Source organism: Drosophila ananassae, chromosome 3L, assembly GCF_017639315.1.
Source record: "Drosophila ananassae strain 14024-0371.13 chromosome 3L, ASM1763931v2, whole genome shotgun sequence".
Classification (NCBI taxonomy): Eukaryota; Metazoa; Arthropoda; class Insecta; order Diptera; family Drosophilidae; genus Drosophila; species Drosophila ananassae.
The window spans coordinates 2,924,811-2,943,081 of NC_057929.1; the positions used below are offsets into that span (position 1 = coordinate 2,924,811).

Here is an 18,271-nt window from a genome sequence, read left to right on the forward strand (position 1 = left end):
TAAGCCTTCTCCTCGCGGGGTCTCGGGATTTCTTTGTTCGTTCCCCTGGTGGTGTTCCATACCATGTTCTGGCTGATGCAGCGAGTCCTCGTTGCCTTTGTTGCTCATCTTTTGTCAAATTATGTTAGCAGTGAAATCCACACGTCTAGCTCGATACCAAGCAGAGATGAAAAAGGAATAGCAGGACCAGATCTAGCAACACAACGAAGCCACACCCGGCCTTAGTTCGCAAACTAAGTCCTCATCATACCAGGACTGATATATTCCTACTCGACCAATGGTCACACCTTAAAGTCTAATGTCTAACGAGAGACTGAATTACCTCCTCTCCGACAAATATATAATTTTCATATTAAAATCGAGTCAATTGATATTTAAATCAAAGGAAAGAAAATACTTTAATGCAAATTCATATTTTATGCACTCTAGGACATCGTCCTCCACCGGATTCCATTGCGGCCGTGACGTATTTAATTATTTTCGTTAGTAAAACACTTTTATCCAATGCAAATTTATGCACTTTTAAACGCTGTAATTAATCATAAATAAAACGCGAGGCATTAATGGCCAAATGGAGCGCAGGTCCTGCAATGTGATGGTCTGAAAATTGCGTAAAATGAAGCTCGCTCTCTCAAACAAACCGATATAATTTGCTTTATGCACTGGGCGTGATGCACGTACCTACATACTATGTATGTACATAAAGGATGTGCATACGTACGCACTTACCAGCGGTGGGTGGCGCCCACATACCGCACACACACCCAGACATCGGGGGCAAAAAGTTGCCAAGGATTCACAAGGCAAATTGATGAAGTTTTAGTTGCGGCAACTTTGCTACGTGATGTGTGCGTTACCAGACAGAGACGCACTGCCCATGACCACGCCCATTTTGTTGTAACCACCCCCCCACATCACCCCTTACACTAATTTTTGTCGTATTGACGTACCGAGAAAAATTCAATTTATTTTTTATTTAATTTTACATTTAAATAAATCTAAAATAGCTTAAAGATAATAGAAATATTAATTTTTAATTTTAATATTTTTTAAAATGTATTACAATCTTTGACATAATTTTTTCAAGTGTATAATGTGTCGTCCATTGTCGTGGAGCTTTCTACTCTCCTGGCCATAATAGAAATATTAATTTTTAATTTTAATATTTTTTAAAATGTATTACAATCTTTGACATAATTTTTTCAAGTGTATAATGTGTCGTCCATTGTCGTGGAGCTTTCTACTCTCCTGGCCACCAGCTCTTTGTGCCTGTTCGTTAACTTTTTCTCGCTCCTGCACTTTCTCTCTCTCTTCACCCGCACCTTCCGGCTCTGCTAACGGAGCGCTACTCTCTTCTATTTTTTTTTTTTTCATTTTTGTAAGTAACAACAAAGCAAAAGCAAATGCAATTACAACGCAACGAGCACACATTTTTTGCACTCACTGTGCGCCGAGCTGAGAGTTTTGGGAGCCACGCTAAATTGGTCTGGCAAATGCTTTTTGAGCAGCTGCAGCCACTTTCCGGCACCGGCAACCGTTCCTTCGTGGTTCGTCTGCCTGGCCCCCAGTGACCCCACGGTTCTGTCTCCCTGAGCATTGCGTAGACACCGTTAAACGCTCCATTGGCGCCTTTTCGAATTCCTCCCGGCTTTAATTTAGATTCTTTCTTTTGGGAATAGAATTTAAAAAGAAATATATTAGTCTGTAAAGAGTTATCCTTCAGTATATCCTTTTAGAACTAATTATAATTATTGAAACAAACTACTTGTTTTGTTATCTGTGATTGGCAGCCATCAATTATATCCTTCTTAGGTCATTCTTTTGCCATCAAAAGTTTTGCAAATGTGTCGCCATCTGGTGGCCATGGCTGCTCCATTATTATGCACCTAGGTCCTAGGTCCTAGGTACAGGAGATCCTCGTCCCTAAGGAAGCCTGTTACACACGTTCCGGCGCTTAATGCTCGACACGTTTCAAGCTTTGGGGCGTGCCGGGCTGTCTGTCCGCTTCGTTGGCTGCCAATACTTATGCATGTACTTCTTTTTTTTTACAGTGTTTGCTGGGGCATGGCAGTGTCATAAATATTCCTCGCCGCTGGTTTATTTCTTGCACCAACAGCGAAAACGATGACGACTACGAGAAAGCAGTTTATCAATAATGAAAAATATTCCAGAGGGGGGGGTGGGTTTACCTCCCAAGAAGGTCCATTTATTTCATTCACAGAAAAAAACGAGTCACAATAGATTTTATTTGAATACTTTATACTGCAGATGGGATGGCGCTAAAAGTGTTTTTTTATTTTCATCACTCATACGCACTGTTGTCCTTAAGATATCTTATAAAAATGGTTACTTATTTTTAAAGTAAATATATAATTTTAAAAGATTATTTCTCTAAATAATATTCATATTTATGAATATAAAATGAAAATTTATCAAAGCCCGACAAGTTTTTGGTATACGGGTCGTATACGTAATTTTTTTTCCAAGCTTTCCAAAACTCAGATTTTTAAGATCAGATACCTACAAATCCTAAAAAACGCTTTGAAATAAAACTAGTCTATGACTTTGTAAATATTTTCTGCTCAGTGTAGTTGTTGGCACTGGCGTTGCCCTGCCAAGCGGCATAAGCTGCTTGGGCTACATCTCCAAAGCACCTCGGCCTTCGATGCCATTCCGATGCAGAGTAGTCCCCAATGACAGCGGCAAGGAGCTGCTTGGAAAGTGGAAGTGGGAGTGGGAGGAGGAGGAGCGGAAAAGGATGAAGCAAGGAGCTTCAAGGAGCAGAAGCTGTTGAGCCAGCCGCTGCATTCTATGTGCATGTTTGTCGATTTGACTACGATTGCGGAAACGTATACAGTTCGTTGATCATTATCCGGTTCGTGATGCCCTCGTTTGCCGGCAACGTGATGCAGCAGCATCCCGTTGTAGAGGAGTTGAGCGGTAGCTATTGAACTTATTACTGGGTGAGGGTATCTGTATCTGGCGAATATGCATCGACAACTAAAACACATTTCACCGGGACTAGCCCCGTTGCCTAGCCCCAGGCGGACTGGTTTATGTTTTGCATTAGCGCAATAGCCTCGGCCTGGGAACGGGCACTTTGTCAATTGGGGCAGTCGGGCATTAATTTCACTAGCTACTTATGGCGCATTAAATGTCGGCTTCAAATCTATGGGCTACTAATGGCCCGCCTGGTAATTGAATTTTTCATTTTCCCATTAATGCTATTAAAGGGGAGATGGTAAATTGCATTGAAATGGCATCCATATATTTTGTTCATGGAATAACGTATTTATTTCTTTTTAGCGACACTTTAAGGATGAACGAATAGTTTCTTTATAAAATGATTTGTAAAAATGATTATTTTATTATTAAATTTATATGGGTTGTCGAAAAATCGAATTCTCAATCAATATTTGCGATACTTAAGCGAGCTTTTCAAATTCGCGATGACAGATGACAGCCTGGCAGTGGCAATCGCACAAGAAGCTGCCGCTCAAAATCAAATTAGAGCAAATGCGAAGTACTTGAAGGAAATTCGCTGCAAGCACAGGAAACCGGAAGAACGAAGAACAACCGGACGAGTGGAGGGATGGAGCGAAGAGGAGCGGAGGTGACCTACAAGCGGAGGTAAAGGTAAAATCAAATAACAAAATCTGATTGAATTGAAACTGAGGTAAGCTGCCGAGCGAACTGATTTATTGATTTTCAAGCAGCATTTTCAGCTTCGTTTTGCAAATTGAATAAAGAGAAATTTTAGGCGCCTGTGTTTCTCGTTTTCAATGATATATTTTTTGAATAGTTTTCAATGAATAATATAGGTTGTATAACATTGAATAAAGGACTCAAAAGTGAACGGAAATGGTAATTCTACATTTTTAAATTAAACTCTTAAAGGCCAAAATAAATACTCTTTAGAAAATATTAATTTTTGAATCATTTTTCTTTCAAGATTTTTAAGAAAATGTCACCCAATATGCCACAAAAGTTTTATTTTTGGATGCATTTTCCAAGCTTGGCTTGAATTTCAATGGCACTTGTCACAAAATAAGAATTTAGGTGCTTTAGGCGCATTAAACATTTTATTTACAACACATTTACGCATTTCGGGTTTTTGAGCGTGGAACTTTTTTATGTATTTCGTATTTTTGTCGTTTGTTGTTTGCGTTTGGCGTTGAGTAGCGGAAATAGTAAAAGTTTTCTAATGAGAAAAGTTTCCACACAGACAAAGAGCGAGGAAGCGCCGGCGACAGAGACAGCGGCAAAATGAGTTAGAGCGACTGGGACAGAAGAATTGAAGCAGGGGCTCAACAGTGTCCATGTTGCCGGCGAATTTAATCATTCGCCTTGACACCCTCTCGCTTTTGCTTGCCGCGTGCACCCTTTATAGCTACACCTCCTTGTCGTCCCAGTGTCCTGTGCCAGTGTGTGCACATCAAAAACTAAACACGTCAAAGTAAGCAACGGAAATGAGAAAAAAGTGCGCTTATTTATTTTTGTACTTTTCTTTTATGTCCTGAGCTCCAAGACACCTCCACCTCCTTTTCAACAGTTTTCCGTTGTCGCCTGCACTTCTATTTGACTTGAGAACGATCCTTTTGGTTCGCCCCCATTCCGCTTTCTTTCCCGTTATATTCCTTTCTCCAGAACTCTCTTCTAGTCTTCGCTTTTCACTCGCGGCGACATCAAAGCGCGTTATAATTCAAAATTATGCAGGACTTAGCAAACGTGGAAGCATTGTGGCGTTTACAAGCGGAAATAATGAAAATAAAAAATGAAAATAAATAAAGTAAAATAAAATAACCGTGACAACGGAGAATCATTTGTCTTTTGTAGGGTTTGCCATCGGGGGTGATGGTAGGGACTGACAGATGCAGACTAGGTGACAAAAAAGTCCTGTAACGGAACACGGAGATTGCAGATTTAATACGAATTTGTTGTGGCTAATGAATCCTTTCTTTCTTTGACACCTTTGTCAAGACATTCCATCATCCATTGAGATCAAATAAGTGCACTGGGAGAAATTTTTGAATAAAATGTAATATGAAATTTCCTATGTCAAGGACTTCCTATAACTATTAAACTTATTTCTCTAATTTTATGATGATACTCCTTATTGAATAACTTAAAACAAATAAATTGTAGTGCTAATTTTTCAAATCTATTTCCGATCTTGTTAAAATCACCGGATCATGTCACAATTTCTCACTACCTTCAGTTCCAGCTCTATCTCTATGGAAGATCTGAAAAAATGATTATTTAACGAGGAATTAACATGTTTTTGTTTATCATTTGTCGTGTATCTGGCCCGAATTTACAAGATTCTGTAAAACGCCCCCAACAAGCCAATTAAATCCAATCCCCCCCAAAGCAATATCAATGGGTATATAAGGAAGTCTCTAGCCGATGCCAAGCTAAAACAGCAAACATCAGACGAATTGTCCGGGGCATTTTCACCATTTTAGTGAGCCTGAGGAACGTGACAGCTCGGAAATGAAGCTATTTTGCCTTGTTTTGGTTATTTACGTTGTGGCTCTGACCCTCTTCGGGGTTGATGGACGTGGCGGGGGCACCACAAACGGATTGGAGGTGAGTTCCGGCGGTTAGTTGTGATTTATCCATGGGGTTTTAAAGGATGTCTCTTCTCTTCCTCCCAACTAGGAGCCCAAGTTCGTTGGCCTGTTCCAGCGGGTAAGTTCCTAGTGGGTTTAGTGTTGGCCAATGAATCCTAAGACTTTTAGGCCCTTAAATCCTAAATATCGAAAAGGCGCCGGAACAAATGCTTCAACTAGATTCTGAGGAGGCAGAGCATTGGCGGCGTGTTTACAGTTTAGCCTTGTTAATTCAACGTTTTGTTCGATGCCTACTTCTAGGCGCGGCGCCATGTCCCCGGAATAACCCGTCTCCAAGGAGGTCTGATGGCCAACGAACCACCGCCACCACCCAAGATTCGAGTAAGATTGGCTTTAAAAAAATAGTTTTTAATAATTTTAGATTGGAAATTCCTTATCCTTCAAATAACTTTCAAAATAATTGTTTTTATTTCACTTAAATTTATTTTCTTCATAAAGTCCCGTCGTGATGCTTTGGAGGAACTCCTGGTTGCTAATGAGCATCCACCGCCACCACCGCAATTCAGGGTAAAATAATACATAAATCACAGTGATCTCTGATGTATCATAAACCTGATTTTCACCTTCAGCAACGTCGCCAGGCTCCACCCGGTATGCCCCCACCACCGGACGGTATGCCGCCTCCACCCGATGGCATGCCACCACCACCTCAGTTCCTCCTATAAAGAAAATCTAAATATATAGCATGAAGTTGGGCGTTTGTGCATCTAAATGGGAACCACATCGAAGCTAAAATATAATCGTGTAATAAAACTCGTTTCAAGCATTCCAAAAATTTCAAAAACCAATCTGTTCAGTCATAAACCGATTAAGAGTTCTGGGAAGAGTGATTTTCCAAATCACCTGCAGCTGCCACTGCAACCGTTTGGGGGATTATAGGCCCTAATTATAGGGCAGGTAGAAACCTGTCCCTTGTCTACCTGGACATCCTATTTAAGGAGACCTAACCCGACTCCAAGGCATCAGTTTGTTATCATCAGTCGAAGACACAACAAATACCAGGATGAAAGTAGTGGCCATTCTTTTGCTCAGCACTCTCTCCGTTGCCTTGGTGGTGGCGTTTCCTGGTAACCACCTTGCAGATGCTGCTGTGCCAGCTGGTGGCTTGTATGCTGTTGCAGTGGCCCCTGCAGCAGATGCGGGATCCGCCGAATCGCCGACGTCGGAGGCAGACCAAAATACTAACAGCATTCGCAAGCCTCGTAATATTCTAAGCAAGCTCTTCCATCATGAGCCGAAGACTGTGGTGGTGCAGCCCATCATTATTGAGCGTCCAGCATACCAACCAAACTACGGATACCAGAATCCCAATATCTACTACAACCAGGGCAGGCGTATTTATTAGAGAGCCTGATGTCTTTAAGATTTAATGTATAGAAAACTTAATAAAATAAAAATTCTTGGCCTTTAAGTCGTAGATAAATGTTGTTGTTTTTCATTTTATGCAAAGTCGAATTTCTTAGCGCAAATCCCTTAAGTTGAAAACAGTTGCCGGCTTGCTGGCTACTCGGCAGCCTGGAGCATGGAGCCGAGAGCCGGGAGCCTGGAGCATGGAGCCAGTGGATTGACCTGCCACTCCCTGTGGCAACTCCCTAATGCCTAATTAGGCATGCCGGGCACGTAGGACCGATTCCCGAAAAACTTAGTGAAGGTCGCGCCTCGGTGACGATGACAACAACTGCCACAAAAGACAACGACAACGACGTTGCGGGATTTTTAAATAATTCTATACAAACGATTGTCGGATGTGCTCGAGGATGTCACAAAGTTGACTATTAAATGTCAAATAGTGATGCTTTTTAATAAAATGAGGGAATTAGGGACTAAGAAGGTAAAGTCTGAAAAAAGTTATATCTGTTAAAAGTATATTTATCATTAAGATCACAAATTCATAAACAACATATGTCCAATTATTTTTCCAATTCGTCAAAAGGATCACCAAAGGATGGTTAATTAAATAGGGCTTTTCAATGTATATCCTGTCTATATCATCCTAGAAGTGAGCCCATAGGGTCCCATGGGGGCAGCGTTGTGTGTTTGGGGAATCGACTGGAATTTAAAATACCGACCGGAACAAAACTTTCGTGTACAACAATCTCGAAGCCGTATTCCCGTAACCAGTCCGCATCGACGGTGGCTGCCTTAGTCTTTTTGGCTTTCTTCTTCACCGCATCCCCTTCCTTATCCTTTTTGTCCTTTTCCTCCTTCACGTCATCGTCACCATCCTCGTGAAGGCTTATAGTGGATTCAGTCTTGCCCGCCACTGAGGCACTAATGGTGCGGAATTCCACCGGATCATTGATAGAATTCACTCCAACAGCGGTTAGCAGGAGCGCTGCGTCTGGACGTGACTCCTTATAGACCATTCTGTCGGCCTTACTAAAAGAATTACCCACGTCCAGGCCAAAAAGAACGCTGAAGTTATGGGTTTTCTGTATTAGGCTTAGGGTCTCGCGCCTTGCAGAAAATTTCGGACAAAGGTCACAGGTCAGCCAAACAGCCTTGTCTCCGGCCAAGGAGTCTGTCAAGATCTGCAACAGCACCTCCATAGGTTGGTTGTTGAATCGGTGGGTCAGACCATCAACCATGTTGGAGCTGTGGGCCACTTCGAAGTTTTTGTGATAACCGGAGGACACACGGGGGTCGTGACCCAGGCAAACGAATTCAGTGAGATTGGTATATTTGGCCACCATCATCTCGTAAAAGTGCAGAGCAGTGAGGTGTTGCAGGCTTTGGAAACGCTTCTTCTGATCGTAGTAAGTCCAGTGGAACTCCTCGGGCGGCTCACCAAGGCAAATGGTCACCACTTTATACAGCCTGGCCATCATCCTTCCAATGAGCTTTGGCAATTGAGTGCCATCTCCATCGAAAGTATACCGGGCATGCAGTAAACTGGCGTACTCATGGAGCTAAAAAGTTGATAGATTTTTATTTCATTGATAGGACAAGTCTATAGCGAAAAAATCAAAAGAAATAATAACGCAATACCCACCTTGCTCCTCAGAATTTTGTTCAACTGGGCGCCAGACTTTGGCTTAGAAGTTAAGTAGCACGATTTCGGCATCACACCGTGCTTTCTCACCAAATTCACGAACATTTGCCAGTTGCCGCCATCGGGTATCGCGTGCTTCATCAGATGCCGGAAGTTGCGTCCGTCCAGGGGCTCACACCGTTCGAGGAGATCCGACGCGGTGCACAAAAAATAGTTGCAACGTTCCAGTTTGTGCCAAAAGACCAAATGCCCCGTGGAAAACTCAAAATCCACCGGCACCGGAAAGTTCTTGACAAATTCCAAGCGCAACAGGTCCAAGCCAGTGCATATCCATCCAGGTCCGCCGGTTGCGGCCTTCCCCGTTGCATTAACCTCGTACCATTTCTTGTCTCCGTCAAGCACCGTGCTCAATTCCGCCGCAGATCTGAGGCAGGCGTTTATCGGGTTACGGGCCGTGCATACATTTTGGGCTAGCCGGTTCCTCGGTGACCCGTAGAAGTCGAAGCGCCACTCCGATAGCTGTCGGTCCGTCAGAGGGAACAGCATTCCCGCACTTGGGCCATCGATTCCAATCGTTGACATTTGTAAAAGTTTGAAAATAGAAGCCTTTCGAATACTAAAATAATTTAGAGCCCAATGTGACCTGATGCCTGTCGTTTTAAAATGCTAGATTATCGGGGCCAAAGTTTTGGCCAATTTCCTCAGAAGTTGGATCCGAGCCAAAATTAAATTGGGCTAAAGACTATAAAAGTAAGGGGTATCGCAAATTCACAGCCAATCAAAAAATGTAGTTATTACTTATCAAGCAAATACATATACCCAAGAAAATTTCACAAACAATTTTAAACATATTTTCTTCGGGTGAATATTAGCTGAGATTTAGCCCTCGCAGTGGGTCGTATTGTGCTCCCCATGCACTTTCTACATTTTGAAGGGGATAGCCCAGGAAATTTGAGAAAAAAACTAAAAAATATTTTGTTCTCAGGTTTTGATGCAGAAAGAAGGAGAATCGATCTACAAATTGTTTAAGGTATGCCGATCAAGAATCGGGTGAATATTGGCTGAGATATAGCCCTCGCAGTGGGTCGTATTGTGCTCCCCATGAACTTTCTACATTTTGAAGGGGATAGCCCAGGAAATTTGAGAAAAAAACTAAAAAATATTTTGTTCTCAGGATTGGATGCAGAAAGATGGAGAATCGATCTACAAATCGTTTAAGGTATACCGATCAACAATCGGGTGAATATTGGCTGAGATATAGCCCTCGCAGTGGGTCGTATTGTGCTCCCCATGCACTTTCTACATTTTGAAGGGGATAGCCCAGGAATTTTGAGAAAAATTGAAAAAATATTTTGTTCTCAGGTTTTGATGTAGAAAGATGGAGAATCGATCTACAAATCGTTTAAGGTATTCCGATCAAGAATCGGGATAATATTGGCTGAGATATAGCCATCGCTGGTGGCCAAAGGGGTGGTAAAGGGGATACCCGAGAAAACTTCACAAAAAAGTTGATCAAAAGTGATCAACACAAAAAGTAAATCAATGGAGATTCGATAAAGATAGCTTGTTGATATCCTCTAACAAAAAATTTAAAAAAAATATTACAATGAGAATTTCCAATTAAAATTGAAAAGTTTATGCGTCGTTAACTTTTTCTGTTTGCATTTTCACATTAATGCAAGCACATGTAATTTTCAATTTGTTTTGTTTTGTTATCCCCTCACTTGGCGAAATTTTACGAATAATTATTATAATTGGTTAAGTAAATTATTGTCAATTTGCGAGTCCAAAGAGAGATCAAGGCCCTTTGGGTGAGAACTAATTGAATTAGCAGATATGCCATTTTTGAAAAAGACAATGAGGAATTTTACAAAAAAATGTCTTCATTTCTGAGAATAAAAAACCAAAGCGGTAATTGTATTCTAATCCGGGGACGCCCACAGCCTTCTGGCTGGTTAACTAAGCGTTAGAAATAACTTGGCCAAAAGGCGACATGGGGAATTTCCCGCTAATCAATCAGAAATCTTAAGATGCTCGCGGCGATGGTTGTGGTGGCGGGTTCTGGTCCAAATACCCAAATGACCGCAGGTTGTGCGACTTGTGAGAGATTATTACTGAGAATTACAGACACCGCCCATCTCGGGGGCTGGTTATGAAATTTGCATCCATTAGCCAACCTATCCGCTTACTGGGAACTGGGAAATTATTCGGTTTAAGCCGAGGTAAATGCTGTAATGCGCTTTATTGGAGAGCGACTATTGTACAATTACTGGATTTTAAAAGCGTATATTAGCGAAGGTGTTCTGCAGGGAAGCATGAAGGTCCTCCATGGTCTTCTTTATATCGGCATTCACTTCCTCATGGATGCGAGCGGCCATGTTTTGGGCGTCGACCTCCAGTTTCTCCCGATTGTCGAACGAATAGCGGTCGCCCATGAAGGTGCGTCCCCCAATTTTGGCAATAACCGTGTGATCTGCCAACTCAACGACAATATCTCCATTCGAGTACTCCACCTGGGCCGGCTGGCCATTGATATCCACGGTCTCCTTGGTATTTACTCCCGGACCCTTTGGCTTGAAGTTGAAAATCTGTCCATTTTCATTCAGTTCAATGCCACCATCCACGATCCGGATACTACGTCCGTTCTGTGTGATATAACTGCCCTGGCTGCCATCCCCGTAGATATAGTTGTGTCCACTGCTCTGGACAATGCTGGTGCCGGACTGTCCGTTGATGATGACGTTGTTGTTGGAATAATGCTCATTGGCGATATCCTCCTCGCTGCTCTCATCGGTGTCAGTGATGATGCTGCGACCATCGGATCCGATCAGGACGGTTTTGCCATCGGGCCTGCGAATGATCTGACCCGCTCCGTTGGACAGGAAGGTGTTGCCATTGTTTTGGATAATCCTTTGGTCACCCGATTGGACAACGTTTGCTGCTAATAGGGACTTGAAACTAATTTCAAATTCTTTGGCTTAAGTAGCATTCAAAATATTTACCCCCAGACAGAGTGGCGACGCCGGCCATCAGGCCCAGTAGGATCCAGGTTCTAGTGCTCGAGCCCATTTCGCATTGACTATTTCAATGGCAAGTGTCAGCTATTTATACGAGTGCAGTCTAATATCGGCTCATCATACACGTATATTCTATATGTGGTCGAAGCTCTCGATTCTGGAACTCTCCCAACACTCTCGGCCCGATAAGACAGGGCGGTGAGGTCAGCGGTGCAATTGCCGGGGAATTGCCAGCAACGAGTTTGTTTTGTTTACTTGCGGTTGATCGTATAGACTGAATTTACTGAAGGCCCTGAATCATCTGCTAACCAAGCGACTCCCGATCTGGGAGTCTGTGAATGTGAGCGATATTGAAATTGTTTTGTTTTACTCACGCCCGTTTGCCGCTGCAAACCGGCTAAATGGGCGTGGTAATTTGCATACAAAATATTAGAAAAATTAAACCAGCACGTGCCGTCTTTGTTTTGTCGTGGGGAACTCGGCTCAACTTCGAGAAATTCCCCATTTACAAACACAAAGCGGGGCTTCTGGCTTATCAATGAAATTCTTAAGCTTATCATTTTAGGGTTCTAACCCTGAATTTAAATCAATATAAATAAATACGCTTTCTTTTAGTAAAATCTTATATATTTATTTGAGTATATTTTAAATATTGTTACGTATATGAAAATAAAAAAGTTGTAAAGTATGACAATGACTCCAGTTGAGTCGTGAGTCTCGTAAATGTTCTTGGAAAAAATAGTTGCAAAACAAATCATTCTTAGAACCGATTTAAATTAGTAACGCCATTTTCCGCCTCCATTCGAGTGAATTATTATGTTATCGGTGGACTCGTCAGGGCCTCCGTTCCAGGCGGGCCCCCCAATTGGTCCACTATTCGAGCCAGGTCCCCAACGCCAAGGCTGGCCTCGAGCTGCGTCACCGACAAGTAAACATAATGAATAAATAAATTGTATTTATAGATATTAAGACGAACCACTTACCGCCGAGTAGAGCGCAGCAGAGCCACAGAAATAGCACCACGATATGCTGACTGAGGTGCATGGTCAAGGCGAGGAGTTGTAATGATGTGGCATTATATAGAAGCACATATTTTTATATAGTAGCTCCTATCGCTAAGTATGACTCTCTTTCTATCTGTTCTCAAAATCGTATCTCTTGGATTTGCTTCTCTCGCAGATACGTGGTGGGGTTCCATAATGTCTTGGGCTCAAGCTGCTTATATATTCTGTCGTTTCGCACTCTTTTAAAATAAGAGTTTATATCTTAAGCTAGCCATTTCAAAAAAATTAAAAAATTTAGTTTAAAATATAATAAAGATCAAGCCATAAATATACCTAATTATATATATATTTGTAATCTCTTTCTTCCCTGTTTTTTTCAGTGTTAACGCACAATAGTCAGGCAATTAAGAAGTTTCTCCATGTGGCTACGTTTCTAATTATTTTCAATTGAATTGCTTTGCTATACGTAAAAGTTTTTCCATTGCTTCTGCCATTAAACATATCGTCGAAGCCCCCACAGCCCGACTGCCACTCCCATTATCGCTCAGTGACATTACCTCTAGCCAGTGGACGCTCGACGCGGCTTGGTGTCTAACCTGGCCAACTGCATTGAGAAAAGTTAAGCTCTCGCCGAGCCAAGTTTCACAATAAAAATTAAACAGGTATTGCGTTGTTTGCTAATGACAAGTGCTGCGTTGCAGTTGCTCCGTTTGAGTGGCTGTGGATTTGGATTAGTCGAGGTGGAGTGCTTGGGTGGATTTGCCAGATAGCTCTACTAAAATAGAGCAATTGTTAAGTGGAAAATAAAATGCAATTGTAAAAAGTTAGACCATTTAACTGCTGGGGTGGTGGGTTGGCTGGTAAGTAAAGAAATGAAGTGGAGCAAAATTATTGCAGTCTGTTAACGAGCGAATGTTGCATGTTGTTCCAGACTCCGTAAATTTGTTAGAAATTTATAGATTTTATCGTTGAGATATCTGATTTAAAAGAAATATTTCATCCTGCAATTTCTTTGCTCGAACATGTTTAGTCAATTATTTATTTGAGGCTGTCATGTTCAGGTTAAGAGGCTTAATTCAATTACGAAGTGTTTCTTTGGCCTTTATTGCCTTGTCCCGTCCCTATTGTTTATTTCATTTATACATAACTGTTTTGCATTACCAAGATCGCAAATTGTATCCAAACTGTGGCAAGATAAACGACTCTTGGCCTGAAACATGGCTTATATATCTGGACCATTGATGTGGGTGTGGACTTTGTGTTCGGGGAATTCCCCAACATTTTGTTCCTCCTGGCCAAACGCAAATCTATGTATGTATGTTCCATCTATCTGCTGTTGTTGCTGCTATTGCTGCAGTGCGAATCGAATCGATTTGATTTTCCAATCAATTTAACTTTATATAAATTGCGTCTGCGATGCTAAATATAGCAACAACAATTGCACAGAGTTAGCAACACCAACAGCAACAGTTGCAGCACCAACAGCAACACCAATCGCTTCCACAAAGCCCAGCTAGAAAATGGTCAGAGAGGTATTTGCCCTCTGATTCTCTATGTTTCTCTATGTATTCCCCTATTTCCCGCTGTGTCTTTCTCAAACGATTCTCTCTGTGTGTCGCTCTTCAATGTCTCTATCAACGGCTGACTGAACAATCACAAAAAAAGTCGGTTCAATGGGCGATCGCCCAACACTACTCAAAAAAATAATTGTTACAATTGCTACTATAGTATAATAAATATATATTTTTGCAAGTCTCTTTGTTAAGAACTCTTAAACACAAATACCATAGAAACGCTGCTGTAGAATGTACGGCTCATTACTTAGTTTCAATTGATTCTAAGTGGGTTTCAGTCCCCACAAGATACAGCTTCTCTTGATGGCTATAACTAAGATATAGAGTCTCAGTGTAGAGTCAAGTCTAGGTGGCATTGCTTATTGCACGACTTTGACTGCATTTTCGCATTTGGGATATGTTTTGTGTGTGATTTTGAAATGCAGACGACGATGTTGCTACTGCTGCTGCTGCTTCTGTAGATGACTTGCGACGTGGAGCATTGTTGGAATAGTGTTGCCGATTGATTAAGGAGGAGTGAGTGGGGTAAGGTCAAGACACGAAAACAGCATTTTAGATCAATCGATAATGAGGCCGAAAATCTGAACAGTTTAAAGTACCAGATTGCCAAGCAGGTGGTCTTAATGAACGCAATTAGCCTAATAAGTAAACAACAACTTCAGGCGATGGGAACGTCAGCGGAGCAACATTAATTCAATTATTAAGACCAGATTTTATGGGTATTACCCTGGAAGACGATGAGTATTCATTAATGCTAATTGAGCAAACAGTCCATGAACAATATATACAAGTTTAAGGATATATCTATATTATGTATACACGTTCTAAAACCGACCAAACCCAATCAGACCCCAAGTGTTTTCAAATATTGAGGCGGCAAATTACATTCTGCAGAAGCAAATTTACTTACACGGTGGGGTTGCTGAGATGAAGCGGCGGCTATAAGACCATTTATATAATCACTTTGAATCAATAAACTAATAAATTAATTAGCATCTTTCATTGAAGAGTGATTTTGGCCTTAGCCACTTCTAATAAGCTGGTGAAAATTCGGTTAAATAAATTATTGTATTTGAATTTATGAATATTGTACTAAGATTAGTGTTAAAAAGTATTAAAATTTATGTATTTTTTGTTCAATTCTCTGAATGTACCAAAGAGTAGAGAATTTCTCGAAATATCCATTGACAACAGTCTGACAAAGTTATGCAATTATTTTCCATTTTGCTCAATTTTTTATACCTTTCAGGACATTTTGCACTTGGACTAATTTCAAAGAGCCATATATCAGTTGTCCCCCCTTTTCTCTACGCCCAAGTCCACCCCACTCACACACATACACATACACATAAATTCCTGTCTGTGAAAAGACACCTGTAGACTCGCCCCCATCCGCTAAGAACCCCTTTTCACGGGAAAAACCTGACAAATGTGCGTCAAGTTACTGGCAACTTATTTTCCACGGCTACGCCTCGGGTACGCCCACAGTTTGAACTGAAGTTGAGCAAAAATATTTAACTTGCTGGCAGCGGAATCTTTTATAATTAATTTGCCACTCTGCAGGGCCTTTTTTTTTACACCCGCAGCCTGCCAGCCCCCAGGATCCTTTTGCCAGGACGATGGCAGCTTCATATTTTACCCATTAGACGACGCCCGCATTTTCCTCAAATAGTTTTGGCCAGGACACGTATTTATATTCATGGGCGAAAGTTACATTTTCTTTGGAAAATGTCGGTGTCTTTAAGTTTTCTGATTGCAATTTATGGGGGTCGATGTCTGCCACAAACTTGATACTCTGCCTAATGTTTGAAAAAAATGGCAATTCTATTTGGTTTCTAGATTTCGTCAAAATTATTTCTCTCTTTCACAACCAGTTTTGGAAGCTGACAGCTTTTTTATAAGCTTTTGTTTTGACCGATAACCTCTCTGAGGTGGCGATACTCTTATTGTTTGTTATCTGAACACTTTGCTTTTGTGTGCTATTTTTCGGTTTTTGTTCGACTTAACTAAAATATTATATTTTGTTAAGATCAGTCATTGAGTTGTGCTTTCAACAATGAGACGTATCTTAGCAGGAATTTTGCTTCTGGTTGGGTCGACATGGGCCGTTGGAGACCCTACTTATAGTCAAGGTGAAAGGATAATGTTATAACTTTTAGTACCACAGAAAATATGGTCGATTTGTCTGAATTGACAGGATATCCATCTGGAGGACGAAGTCGAGAAGCTTCTGGCTGTAATCAAGGAAATCACCAACAAGTTGGACTGGTCAGTGGAAGTAATACCGGAGGACCATTCAAAACCAAAAATTATCAAGGTTACCAACAAGGTGGACTAATAAGCGGAAGTAATACTGGAGGCCCGTTCCGTGGATCAAGTATTGAAGGCTCAGTCGTAAATGAAGTTTATGGAGGATTTATATCTGGGGGTCAAAGTGGAGGACCTTTTGGTTGGAACCAAGGAAATTACCAACAAGGTGGACTCATCAGCGGAAGCAATACTGGAGGACCATTCAACAAAAAAAATTATGAAGGTTACCAACAAGGTGGACTAATAAGCGGAAGTAATAATGGAGGTCCGTTCCGTGGATCAAGTATTGAAGGTCCTGTCGTAACTGGAGCTACCGAAGGACTTATATCTGGAGGACAAAGTGGAGGACCTTTTGGTTGCAACCAAGGAAATTACCAACAAGGTGGATTAATCAGCGGAAGTAATACTGGAGGACCATTCAACAACCAACATTATCAAAAAGAAGAGTACTGAATATTAAAAGTAGTTGGACAGTTTGGTACATCTAGTTCATGATGGATTAGTCCACTGGATTAAATGCTAAATACTAATGCTTAAGGGGGTGGGTTATGTGGAGGTCAAAGTGGTAACCCATTAAACCCAGTAGGGTCCGAACAGTACTAATATCTAATAGAGACACAATTAGATTTAATAAATAAATTCAAAAGATAATTTACTTAGGCTCACCTAGAAATTCTAGGCTAAAACACATACATATCTGAAAAGCTTACTTTTCACATTAGGAGGTCTCTATTAAAGTGCACAAAAAAAAGCTTAACATATATGGACTTAGCTGTATATTTTTTTTACTCTACTTGCCACATTAAGTTGTCGTCACAAGTCATTTTAGCGCCTGCCGCAGTTTCAAAAGTACGTATGTGTGTGGGCGTTAAATGAAGCATGTGTCAGTGTCCATGGCGTTGGAAAGAGGGGGAGTGGCATCAGGTGGCAGGGTGGATGGGTGGTGGAAGTGCAAGTGCAACTGCCACAATCTTGCCGCTAGCTGGCAGTTTTGCGCGAAACGAAATGAGAAAATGAGAGCAGCACGAATCGCAAATGTTGCTGACAGCGTCACTTAGTCCGTTACCTCCATGCCACAAAGGCTCATATATATAATTTATATATATATATACATAGATATACCTGTGCATATATGCATGTGCTACATGGGAGTGAAAAAAATGCAGCAGCTTTGCAAATGCTTAAAACGCTGCAAATGAGTTTTGACAAATGGCCTGACCAGGCATATAATAATTTATTTACTATTTTAACGTTCCTGAAGCCTGACCAGGCATATAATATTTTATTTACTATTTTAACATTCTACCGAATTTTAGGTGCCTTCCCCCGGGCCCTGGGCTACTTATGTATATAGAATATATACTTTCCTAATTTCTTGGCCCAGGACGGACCAGGTTTCTGTTCATACTCAACTTTTTCAGTGGCCAATTTTTGTATTTTCGGCTGAAAGCGGTCAGCGAGCCAGGTCAAGCGCAAGGCAGAGCAAACATAAAACAGTGTAGCACTTTTTCCAGGGCCGGATCTGGAAATTGGGTCTATTTGGCATTTTTAGGCCAAAAATTAGAGACAGATTAGAGATTAGTTAGCTTCTTTTATTAGGGCTACCACTACATAACGTTTGCATCAAACATTTAACAATATTTATCTTACAAAAAATAATTTGTAAACGTTTAAGTTAGAATGTCTTTCATCATCATGTCTATTTAAAAACCTCCCAAAAAAAAAACTTAGACTGACTACA

At 41.2% G+C, this 18,271-nt stretch overlaps 6 protein-coding genes across 9 annotated transcripts; 3 read left to right on the forward strand and 3 right to left on the reverse strand.

Annotated features, from left to right (window-relative positions):
- The first annotated feature begins 5,397 nt into the window (after positions 1-5,397).
- Positions 5,398-6,417, forward strand: LOC6495514 (vasodilator-stimulated phosphoprotein). 2 transcript variants are annotated; one of them, XM_001958972.4, is made up of 5 exons: positions 5,400-5,589; positions 5,662-5,691; positions 5,874-5,954; positions 6,072-6,140; positions 6,203-6,417. In XM_001958972.4, exons 1-5 carry the CDS (start codon positions 5,494-5,496, stop codon positions 6,296-6,298), a joined length of 372 nt encoding a protein of 123 aa, XP_001959008.1. In that variant the 5' UTR covers positions 5,400-5,493; the 3' UTR covers positions 6,299-6,417. The 2 variants fall into 2 exon arrangements, with proteins under 2 accessions (XP_032306967.1, XP_001959008.1); XM_032451076.2 differs by lacking the exon at positions 5,662-5,691 and having other exon boundaries at positions 5,398-5,589.
- A 144-nt stretch (positions 6,418-6,561) lies between these two features.
- Positions 6,562-7,056, forward strand: LOC6495515. The gene has a single exon (XM_001958973.4). The coding sequence runs from the start codon at positions 6,637-6,639 to the stop codon at positions 6,976-6,978; it is 342 nt and encodes a 113-aa protein (XP_001959009.1). The 5' UTR covers positions 6,562-6,636; the 3' UTR covers positions 6,979-7,056.
- A 413-nt stretch (positions 7,057-7,469) lies between these two features.
- LOC6495123 (bleomycin hydrolase) lies at positions 7,470-9,295 on the reverse strand. Its single transcript, XM_001958974.4, has 2 exons — positions 8,626-9,295; positions 7,470-8,542 (listed from the first exon to the last, which is right to left on the reverse strand). Exons 1-2 carry the CDS (start codon positions 9,205-9,207, stop codon positions 7,622-7,624), a joined length of 1,503 nt encoding a protein of 500 aa, XP_001959010.2. The 5' UTR covers positions 9,208-9,295; the 3' UTR covers positions 7,470-7,621.
- A 1,553-nt stretch (positions 9,296-10,848) lies between these two features.
- On the reverse strand, positions 10,849-11,901 carry LOC6495122. 2 transcript variants are annotated; one of them, XM_001958975.3, is made up of 2 exons: positions 11,628-11,901; positions 10,849-11,566 (listed from the first exon to the last, which is right to left on the reverse strand). In XM_001958975.3, the coding sequence occupies exons 1-2, from the start codon at positions 11,692-11,694 to the stop codon at positions 10,902-10,904; spliced, it is 732 nt and encodes a 243-aa protein (XP_001959011.1). In that variant the 5' UTR covers positions 11,695-11,901; the 3' UTR covers positions 10,849-10,901. The 2 variants fall into 2 exon arrangements, with proteins under 2 accessions (XP_001959011.1, XP_014763164.1); XM_014907678.3 differs by having other exon boundaries at positions 10,849-11,563; positions 11,628-11,748.
- A 350-nt stretch (positions 11,902-12,251) lies between these two features.
- Positions 12,252-12,785, reverse strand: LOC6495121. The gene is made up of 2 exons (XM_001958976.4): positions 12,626-12,785; positions 12,252-12,555 (listed from the first exon to the last, which is right to left on the reverse strand). Exons 1-2 carry the CDS (start codon positions 12,684-12,686, stop codon positions 12,419-12,421), a joined length of 198 nt encoding a protein of 65 aa, XP_001959012.1. The 5' UTR covers positions 12,687-12,785; the 3' UTR covers positions 12,252-12,418.
- A 3,413-nt stretch (positions 12,786-16,198) lies between these two features.
- Positions 16,199-17,291, forward strand: LOC26515019 (uncharacterized transmembrane protein DDB_G0289901). 2 transcript variants are annotated; one of them, XM_032451344.2, is made up of 3 exons: positions 16,199-16,352; positions 16,418-16,537; positions 16,754-17,291. In XM_032451344.2, the coding sequence occupies exons 1-3, from the start codon at positions 16,277-16,279 to the stop codon at positions 16,981-16,983; spliced, it is 426 nt and encodes a 141-aa protein (XP_032307235.1). In that variant the 5' UTR covers positions 16,199-16,276; the 3' UTR covers positions 16,984-17,291. The 2 variants fall into 2 exon arrangements, with proteins under 2 accessions (XP_032307235.1, XP_014764074.1); XM_014908588.3 differs by having other exon boundaries at positions 16,200-16,352; positions 16,418-17,291.
- The last annotated feature ends 980 nt before the right edge of the window (positions 17,292-18,271 follow it).

Excerpts from the sequence above, each read along its gene's own strand:
- LOC6495515 (XM_001958973.4), top strand. The coding sequence starts at position 6,637 with ATGAAAGTAGTGGCCATTCTTTTGCTCAGCACTCTCTCCGTTGCCTTG.
- LOC6495121 (XM_001958976.4), bottom strand. The coding sequence starts at position 12,686 with ATGCACCTCAGTCAGCATATCGTGGTGCTATTTCTGTGGCTCTGCTGC. Across the intron at positions 12,556-12,625 it reads CTGCTGCGCTCTACTCGGCG|CTCGAGGCCAGCCTTGGCGT; the intron begins GTAAGTGGTTCG and ends TCGGTGACGCAG.
- LOC6495514 (XM_001958972.4), top strand. The coding sequence starts at position 5,494 with ATGAAGCTATTTTGCCTTGTTTTGGTTATTTACGTTGTGGCTCTGACC. Across the intron at positions 5,692-5,873 it reads TCGTTGGCCTGTTCCAGCGG|GCGCGGCGCCATGTCCCCGG; the intron begins GTAAGTTCCTAG and ends GCCTACTTCTAG. Across the intron at positions 5,955-6,071 it reads CGCCACCACCCAAGATTCGA|TCCCGTCGTGATGCTTTGGA; the intron begins GTAAGATTGGCT and ends TTCTTCATAAAG.
- LOC6495123 (XM_001958974.4), bottom strand. The coding sequence starts at position 9,207 with ATGTCAACGATTGGAATCGATGGCCCAAGTGCGGGAATGCTGTTCCCT. Across the intron at positions 8,543-8,625 it reads ACAAAATTCTGAGGAGCAAG|CTCCATGAGTACGCCAGTTT; the intron begins GTGGGTATTGCG and ends TCAACTTTTTAG.
- LOC26515019 (XM_014908588.3), top strand. The coding sequence starts at position 16,277 with ATGAGACGTATCTTAGCAGGAATTTTGCTTCTGGTTGGGTCGACATGG. Across the intron at positions 16,353-16,417 it reads AGACCCTACTTATAGTCAAG|GATATCCATCTGGAGGACGA; the intron begins GTGAAAGGATAA and ends CTGAATTGACAG.
- LOC6495122 (XM_001958975.3), bottom strand. The coding sequence starts at position 11,694 with ATGGGCTCGAGCACTAGAACCTGGATCCTACTGGGCCTGATGGCCGGC. Across the intron at positions 11,567-11,627 it reads CGTCGCCACTCTGTCTGGGG|CAGCAAACGTTGTCCAATCG; the intron begins GTAAATATTTTG and ends AGTCCCTATTAG.